Below are 8,376 nucleotides of genomic sequence, written 5' to 3' on the forward strand. Positions count from 1 at the left end.
CGGCGCTGTTAGGACTCTTCATGCTTCTTACAGCTCCCCCGCCACCAATCATCACCAATCAAGACACTGATCCACGTTACTTTCCAAAATCCTTCAACCAATCTTTAACCCATGTAACCCTCGAAAACCCCCCAATGGCAAGGGCGGCGTTTTCACTTCCACGGTCCCCATGCAGCGAAAACGTATGGCGCTATCGTGGAAGGTCGTAGTGAGAAAGGAGCCGGGCCGAAATAGCCATGCTCTTCTCTCTGTTCGTATATCCGCACCGTAGCCTTCTTCAGCACGCACGAGGCTCAGCGGATAGATACCTAGATGTCTAGAAGCGATGTTTACGTCGCGTCGCATCTAACCTTGAAGCCTTACTTTCAGGTCTACGTTCGCTTAAAGACCCTGAAGCAGGTGGACTTACGGGCGAACCAACCCGTGCTGAGACAAATGTTGACGAACACCGAGTATTATTGATTCCATGCCCTGGAGAGGAGCTTGGAGCTTCCTCTCACAACGGCTGACCTGCAGCAAACCCGAGCAGGGATAGCGCAGTTCTAATGACTGCGACAGCACCCTCAGCCACCGAATCTTGGACGTTACCTTAACCTGCTTGCTGACATCCGATCGCCTTCTCGAATTATTCCTCAAATCATTAGCTTTGTCTTACCCCAAACACCAAAATTTCCATCATCGTTCATGCTGTGACCGTCGCATTTTCGCTAGTCGTCGTCGCTTTGAGGTAGACTTCGACTTCGATTCCAGCAATGATGGATATCGCAGGCAAGTCAAAGGAATCTATCGAGCTGCGCGTCGCATCTCAGAACAATGGCGACACCCTCCTCTCCTTCTCCGATTTCTCCGGTGGTAACTACCACTCGTCCCGCGACGATACCACCTTGAGGCGGCTCGGGAAGCGCCCGCTTCTCAATCGTAGCTTCGGTTTCATGTCGAGTTTGGGACTATCCTGCACCGTCTTACTATCCTGGGAAGGCATTCTAGTGACATCCGTGCCTACGTTTCTTAACAACGGCCCCGGAGGCGTGATATGGGCTTTCCTCATCGGCTGGGTCGGCGTCACCTCAGTTTACGCAACGGTAGCCGAGCTGGCTTCGATAGCTCCGACTGCCGGTGGACAATGTAAGGCTTCCTAACAGCTTTCTCACTTTTCACGCAGGACTTCATCTACTATAGAAAATGGAATATACGCTAAACGATGCACTGACTTACAGATCACTGGGTCGCCATGATGGCGCCGGACTCATGCGCCAATTTTCTATCTTACTTGACAGCTTGGCTTACGACGCTGGCATGGCAGGTCATAGCCATCACCACTAGCTACTCCGTCGCGACCATCATCCAGGGCATCATCGTCCTAGCGCGACCGACCTACGTCGCCATAGCATGGCACACGGTGCTGATCATGTGGGCCGCGGCAGTATTCTCAGTCTTAGTCAACTCGACGACGGGGCGCGCGCTAGCCAAGTTCGAAGGCGCCGTGCTCATCCTGCACCTGGCGGGCTTCTTCGGCGTGCTGGTCCCGCTGGTCTACTTCGCGCCGCACAACACTCCCGCGGAGGTGTTCACGACGTTCAGCAACAACGGCGGATGGCCGACACAAGGGGTCGCCTTCCTCGTCGGCGTGCCGACCGTCGCGAGCACGCTTACCGGCGCCGACTGCGCCGTGCACATGTCCGAGGAGGTGCGCCAGGCCAACGTCGTCGTGCCACGCGCCCTCATCTACACCATCTTCATCAACGGCGCGCTCGGCTTCGCCATGGTCATCGCCCTGCTGTTCTGTATTAGCGATGTGCCCGCTGCTGTGGCTGCTGCTGATACTATGTTCTACCCCTTCCTGCAGATCTTCGAGTCCGCTGTTAAGTCGACGACGGGTGCTTGTATCATGGCCGGCGTCGTGCTGGTCCTCGCCGTCGCGAGCTCTATTAGTACCTACGCGTCTGCGTCGCGCATGATGTGGTCGTTCGCGCGGGATAAGGGGTTGCCTTTCGATAGCTATTTGGTCAAGGTACGCGGTAATGCCAGCGGCAGCTAGCTATCCCCTTCCCCCCGCCCTCGTTTAGCTCACCCGTTTTTACTAACCTGTTTTACTACTAGCTCAACAAAAACTCGCTTCCCGTCTACGCTATCATCTGCACTATGGCCATCACGGTCCTAATTTCACTTATCGTGCTCGGCTCCTCCGTCGTCCTGTCCGCCCTGCTATCCCTCCTGCTCGCCGCCATATACTCCTCGTACCTCCTAGCGTGCGGCCTGCTTCTCTGGCGCCGGTGCACGGGCGCTTTCCAGCCCTACGTCGCGGGCGCCGACGAGGATCCCAGAAACGCGGACCAGCTGTTCTGGGGCCCCTGGAAGCTACCGGAGCCTTTCGGCACTATCAACAACGCTTTTGCGTGCGTGTATACCTTGTTCTTGCTGTTCTGGTCCTTCTGGCCCCAGTCCAATAACCCCGACCCCGAGGAGCTGAATTGGAGCGTGGTGGTGTATGGGGCTGTGCTCGTGTTCAGCGTTGTTTGGTACGTTGTGAGGGCGAGACATCATTTCAAAGGCCCTATTAGGGAGGTTTAGCTTGGCGAGCGCCAATGTATTTATTGGATATCTGCACATATAATGAAATAATTTGATCTCAATTCGTTCGGCTATTGCTTAGGACTTGTTCTAGCCATGTCTCAGGTTACAGAAGCCATTAACGATGCTCTAGATTCATTGGACAGCACTTTAGATGCCCGGTAATCGGCATCCTACTTTGGAGCTTTTCGTCAGCTAGGCAATTTCTGAACATAAGTAGGCTAGGTAAGTACCTGCGCCTTTTTATGTCTGAGCTACAGAAGCCAATCAGCTGGTAGAATTCATCCAAGAAGAAACTTACGTGAGCTTGTACGAGAGGTCTTGCTCCGAAACGTAAGCTGACCTCGTTAGACAAAGTGCTTAGGTGGCTTGCGTTGATCGCGGGGTTGAATCTTGCCGCCGTAATGAGACATGTCGATGCCAAGCAGCCATTGGTTAGCAGCTCGCCGCCTATATTGTCTGTAACAACAAAACTTCCAGGGCTTTCGTTGCCCTGTTGCTGCATAACGGGTCAGCATGCATAGCCGATGTAACGCTAGCTGGTAAGCGTCACCTCGCCAATATTACGACGCCGGCGATGTCCAGGAGTCCTTTGAAGAGAATCTTACAAGATCCACAGTATCCCCGATCTACGTCACATGGGCACTTAATCATCACTTCTTCTCTCGTTTACTCAATAATCACACCTTCAGATCGACATCGTCGTCGGCGACGTTGAGGGCCTATGGGCTACAGACACGGCAGCAGGTGTCGTCGTATGGTCATCTCGTCAACCCCGCCACTTTCTACTTTATCGTCAACATTTTCTTGGCCCACCGTGCCGACGTGCATTAGAGGCCGACAGGATCCATTTTCAGGGTTCGTAGCTTAATCACGGTACGTTACTTGATATAGAGACTTTTCATACTCCTCAGTAGATAGTGTATGTACTATGGAGGTGGTCTTCGCAAGGGATCCGAATGCGTTTCCACCGGGTACCTTGAACCAGCATCTCCCAATCGGTCCATGGGTGATTCCAAAACAGCACATTGGCAGCTCTTCTAGGCTAGACTCCATATAATTCGCGACCCCTTTCTTATGTAACCCCGCCCCTAGTCTTATATCAGATAGATCTTCCCAACTCCCCTGGTTATTCCCATTCGCGGTAAATGTACCATCTAATCTTCAACGGAGATATGCGTTTCGGCATAAATGCGTTTCTCGACCATTCAGATCTCAAATTCACATTGCAAGGAGTCACTTCATTTTCCCCTGCCCCTGTTCATGGTTAGTCGTCGGCTAGCAACCAACTGCCGTGATAAATCAAGCTAAGCTTTCTGCTCGAAGATCTCCTTTCCCGATGCATACATCCCCGGTATTTAAAGCCAAATCACGTCAAGATATACGTATAGATATTCGGGGTATTCATATATCCATTTTATCATATCTCAATATGATCCGACAACGCAGCTATGTCTCAACAGAAAGATAGTCCTTCAGTACCCACACGGTCCTATCCACAATCATGACTCTCGTGGCTAGCGTCATGCCTCGCGGTGTGATATCGTATATACAGCTAGCTCGCCAAGTTTACTCGTCATCCTCATCCACAACGTCCGTAATGGCAATGATAGACGGTGGGGTCCTGGCTTCGACAGGATTGCTGAGGCCAGACTCTCGGTTTCCTAGACCTGTTGTTAGTAACTCCCATGACAACGAGATCAGGTTGGATCATGGAAGGAGTAAGTACCTAGAACCATGGAGGAGGCAATGCCGGTAAAGCCTAGGAAGGCAAAGAGAACTGTCTTGTAGAGCATTTTCGTGTTTCTATGCTGACGATGGTTGCTAGTAGGGCTGAAGTTCCACTGAGATCTAAGTATAGTGAAGGACGCTGAAGAATATTGCTACGCCGTTTCACTCCGTGGGAACTACGTGCTCTTATGTTCATGGCAGTGCTAGGAAAGCAAGTCCTATCCAGGTACCTAGTCCTACTAGTCCTGACTAGTGTAAGCAGCGATGATGTATTTCGATATACATATCACAACTAGCGGATTCGTGCATATCGAGGTGTGATCGGACCCACTGACGGAAAAAAGGGGGGTTGTTAGCTTCACCGTAAGATAGGTTCGTAGGTTTCAGGTCCGCATATCAAAATCCTGTTACCCTACGTCGTGGGTAGTATCCAAAGGCTCGGCACTTGGTAACAGGCTAAGGTTAAAGTAGTTGCAGAGCAAAGATGCTCCATTCCACGCCACATGCATGCAGGTCTATCGAGGTCCAGATACTACACTTCCATTCGCGTCATACCACCGGCATCAACCTGTGGTCAGCCGATCTCCTCCCTTTGCTCCCCTACCTAGGTCATTACGACCCCAAGTATCGATTTTCTCGACGATAACACCTTGGTTCATTAGAGTTCCGTGTCGACTCACGATTTGACGCTATGGAGAAACATTCACAGGAATCTCGAGATCCTCTTCTTCGTCACTCTATCGAAGAGAACGTCATTAATTCAAGTGATGTCTCGGGCGACCAAAAAGATGGTTGGTTGCCAATACGGTCGTGGCTGCGGGGCCACGCTCTTTCCTTGGCGATATTAGTCTTGCTACTGTATATTGCCGTCGCATTAACAGTCGATATCGCGCTGAGGTTTTCCATACAACCGTCGAATGGGATGTCGGACTATGTTTTACGTACGAAACCCCTCTTGCTACTGCTGAAAATTCACTGACACGGTGGAAAGCTTTAATGGGAGATATCCTACGATATGAGGACAGACCTGAATGGTTTCCTCCGGGATCTCCCTGGGACCAAGATCCCTCCGATGAATTGGACGATGCATGGGACGACTTACTGCATGGTGAGTATCATAACACAACAACCATCGGCGTTTTCTACTAAGTCTCTCAAGCTATCAATATCAGAGTCACAGGCGATGAACTAGATATCCTCGGCATCAATAAGACGAACATGGTCCAGGTGAACGGCGGTGATTATATCGGGTCAATGGGCGTCTACCATCATCTCCACTGTTTGAATAACCTACGGATGGTGGTACATTGGGATTATTACGAGCCAAAGTATCGTGACTCTCCGTACTTCGATCATCTTGGAAAAGCACACTCTGGTATTTCTTCCCAAGCCCCCGTTCGATAACGGACGTTACCTGGCAGTTACTTCAAGGCTCACTATATTTCAGATCACTGTATCAACGTCCTTCGTCAGGCTGTAATGTGCCATGCGAACACTGCAATAACAACATTCGAGTGGGTTGATGGAGAGACTTCGCTTGATGGCAAGGAACAGAGGCTGGACGCTACGACAACATGCACGAAGTGGGAGAGCTTTGACAACTGGGCACGTCAGAGACTGCTCATCGCCGGGAATTACACATACCGGCCGGGGCCATTCGAACGCAATAAGCCGAAGGCTAAGCCGCACAACAAAGACATAGAATAAGTTCACTGCTTATGTGAGCGTCGTAGTACATGGGAGTAGATAGTCTGGATTGGTCTGTGGAAATGGATTTCCCTGATCTTACACCCGTGAAGTCCTAAACGGCGCCCAATTGGGATTCCGTGAATTGTCTCTGATCCGTGCTCCGGTGGATAGACGTGGGATGTTTTAATATATCTCATGCAGTCAAACGCGTCCCAGATGTGATTGGCTGCAGTCCTGTGTTACCTGACAAGTCGGCGGTGATATGTAATACGGGATGAATACCCCTGACCGACAGAGCCCTACGGCGCAACTCTGCATCATCCCTAGGAATAGCGGGGAATAAGTTATTACCTCACATACATAGCCCCCAATACGACATCTGGACGTACCTAGACAAGCCAATGATAAGATATAGGTCGGATAGCGGAGGCTCGAAACGGGTAACAATTCTCAACATCGCTACGCGACCAATCTAACTAAGAGATGGGCTCGGTCTGCGATGTGCTATGTCTTACTGCTCACATACATGCGGGTCCGCCAATGCGACTCACCGACTGGATAATTGGACCGTTAATCGAATCTCTGGTTCGGAGAGTCACATCGCCGGTCCAACCATCACATATTTTATGTACCCATACCGAAGAAAATCACAAGCGTGATAGGCCGAATTACCGACGAAAGCAAACGCATGGAGACTTTACCTAACTCCGACTCTTCCAGCGATCGTCTCACCTCACTTCCCCACATGATAGCTACCGTTTTTTATTCCCCAGGCTTCCCCAATTCGTGTCCTCGCACAGTAGTTTAATCTAACCACGAACCACTCAAACCTCCCCAATCCCTTATTCTCTCACCGCCCAGCCCAGCCCAGCCAAGCTCAGCCCTACAGAGCCGGAGAAAAAAAAGGAAAAAAAAGTGAAACAAGGTCCTAGAGGATGTCGTCACCCCCCACAACCGAGTCCGAGCTCCCCTTCGACGCCCCAGGCGCGGGTAAGCCGTGCAAGACATGGTACAAGATCGTCGGGACGCTATCCCCGTCCTCCCCGGCCCCCCTCATCACGCTGCACGGGGGCCCGGGGTCCGGCCACGACTACCTCGAAGCATTGATCGACCTAACCGAATCGCGCGGCATCCCGCTCATTCTGTACGATCAGATCGGGTGCGGGCGCTCGACGCGGCTGCGCGAGAAGGCCGGCGACGAGTCCTTCTGGACCTTCGACCTGTTTATCAAGCAGCTGGACGAGCTCGTCGACCACCTGCAACTAAGGGAATCCGGGTTCCATGTCTTGGGCCAGAGCTGGGGCGGCATGCTGGGCAGCGCGTACGCGGCGCGCGGGCCGCGGGGGCTGAGGAGGCTGGTGCTTAGCGGCGCGCCTGCGAGCATGCCGTTGTATAAGCGGGCTTGTAAGCTCCGGCTCGCGGAGCTGCCGGAGGAGGTCGGGCGCGTGTTGAGGGAGTGCGATGCTAAGGGTGATCATGAGAGCGCGGAGTTCAGGGGCGCGGCGGCGGTGTTCATGAAGAGGTTCGTGTGCAGGCTTGATCCGCTGCCGGAGCCGATTATGCGGACTTTTACGAATATTAGGGATGATTCGACGGCGTATGCGACTATGTGAGTTCATCCTACCTCTCTCTCTCTTTTTTTTTTTTTTTTTCTTCTCTTTTATAGGTAGGTAGCGAGGTTGCCTGCTCTCCCATGTGAAATTCCTCGGGTCCCGTCTTCTCTAGTTGTGGTGTGATCGCACGTGTAATTAACCCTACATATAGGCAAGGACATTCCGAGTTCGATACTGTCGGATCACTTAAGGATTGGGAGGGCTGGAAAGACGCGCATAAGATCCAGGCCGAGACGTTGCTTCTCAATGGGAGGTATGACGAAGTCATGGATTTCGTGGTTGAGCCGTTCTTCAGGACGATCAATAAGGTCAAGTGGGTGACGCTTGAGAACTCAAGTCATACGGCTATGTGGGAGGACCGTGAGAGGTTTATGCAGCTTGTTGGGGACTTCTTATTATATTAGTCGCCAACCTGAAAGTCGGTGCATTGCCTAAGATCTACAAGTAAACTCATAGGCAGAATGCCCAGGTACCTACTACATAGAAACTCAGATAAATCTACAGTAGAGGAACCTTATGATCTAGGTATATTTTGTTGCGACTCGCGTAGACATTTCGGGCTCTTCGCCATCAGCGCGTATCCACTTCAAAGCTCACCTTGATCCTGCACGAGCTATCCTCATGATAGACGGAGAGGTATGATTTTCTGAATATGTGTCGGGGGGGGGGGGGGGGGGGGCTGTTCACTAAAGATAGGCCAAGTAAATATAATTAAAATTAAATAATAAAAATAAAAATTTATTTTAAATTTAGGAGAAAATAATAAAATATA

The 8,376-nt window shown here is 51.3% G+C and overlaps 4 protein-coding genes across 4 annotated transcripts; 3 read left to right on the forward strand and 1 right to left on the reverse strand.

Moving 5' to 3' along the window:
• The first annotated feature begins 549 nt into the window (after nucleotides 1–549).
• On the forward strand, nucleotides 550–2,630 carry F4807DRAFT_70082 (amino acid transporter). The gene is made up of 3 exons (XM_048003368.1): nucleotides 550–1,125; nucleotides 1,218–2,011; nucleotides 2,101–2,630. The coding sequence occupies exons 1-3, from the start codon at nucleotides 753–755 to the stop codon at nucleotides 2,569–2,571; spliced, it is 1,638 nt and encodes a 545-aa protein (XP_047854620.1). The 5' UTR covers nucleotides 550–752; the 3' UTR covers nucleotides 2,572–2,630.
• A 1,510-nt stretch (nucleotides 2,631–4,140) lies between these two features.
• On the reverse strand, nucleotides 4,141–4,367 carry F4807DRAFT_459936 (uncharacterized protein; the record flags this gene model as incomplete). The annotated part of the gene is made up of 2 exons (XM_048001440.1): nucleotides 4,141–4,235; nucleotides 4,301–4,367. The coding sequence occupies 2 exons, from the start codon at nucleotides 4,365–4,367 to the stop codon at nucleotides 4,141–4,143; spliced, it is 162 nt and encodes a 53-aa protein (XP_047854621.1).
• A 626-nt stretch (nucleotides 4,368–4,993) lies between these two features.
• F4807DRAFT_459937 (uncharacterized protein) lies at nucleotides 4,994–6,009 on the forward strand (the record flags this gene model as incomplete). The annotated part of the gene is made up of 4 exons (XM_048001441.1): nucleotides 4,994–5,243; nucleotides 5,294–5,410; nucleotides 5,462–5,677; nucleotides 5,750–6,009. 4 exons carry the CDS (start codon nucleotides 4,994–4,996, stop codon nucleotides 6,007–6,009), a joined length of 843 nt encoding a protein of 280 aa, XP_047854622.1.
• Nucleotides 6,010–6,463: 454 nt separating this feature from the next.
• F4807DRAFT_423841 (proline-specific peptidase) lies at nucleotides 6,464–8,237 on the forward strand. The gene is made up of 2 exons (XM_047997817.1): nucleotides 6,464–7,600; nucleotides 7,756–8,237. The coding sequence occupies exons 1-2, from the start codon at nucleotides 6,927–6,929 to the stop codon at nucleotides 8,006–8,008; spliced, it is 927 nt and encodes a 308-aa protein (XP_047854623.1). The 5' UTR covers nucleotides 6,464–6,926; the 3' UTR covers nucleotides 8,009–8,237.
• The last annotated feature ends 139 nt before the right edge of the window (nucleotides 8,238–8,376 follow it).

This window comes from Annulohypoxylon truncatum, assembly GCF_022578515.1.
Source record: "Annulohypoxylon truncatum strain CBS 140777 unplaced genomic scaffold F4807scaffold_14, whole genome shotgun sequence".
NCBI classification, from domain to species: domain Eukaryota; kingdom Fungi; phylum Ascomycota; class Sordariomycetes; order Xylariales; family Hypoxylaceae; genus Annulohypoxylon; species Annulohypoxylon truncatum.

What these genes read in the sequence shown, in the direction of transcription:
- F4807DRAFT_70082 (XM_048003368.1), top strand. Translation starts at nt 753, where the DNA reads ATGATGGATATCGCAGGCAAGTCAAAGGAATCTATCGAGCTGCGCGTC. An exon ending in TCCGACTGCCGGTGGACAAT is followed by an intron (nt 1,126 to 1,217) that starts GTAAGGCTTCCT and finishes ACTGACTTACAG; the next exon opens with ATCACTGGGTCGCCATGATG. An exon ending in TCGATAGCTATTTGGTCAAG is followed by an intron (nt 2,012 to 2,100) that starts GTACGCGGTAAT and finishes TTTTACTACTAG; the next exon opens with CTCAACAAAAACTCGCTTCC.
- F4807DRAFT_423841 (XM_047997817.1), top strand. Translation starts at nt 6,927, where the DNA reads ATGTCGTCACCCCCCACAACCGAGTCCGAGCTCCCCTTCGACGCCCCA. An exon ending in TCGACGGCGTATGCGACTAT is followed by an intron (nt 7,601 to 7,755) that starts GTGAGTTCATCC and finishes CCCTACATATAG; the next exon opens with GCAAGGACATTCCGAGTTCG.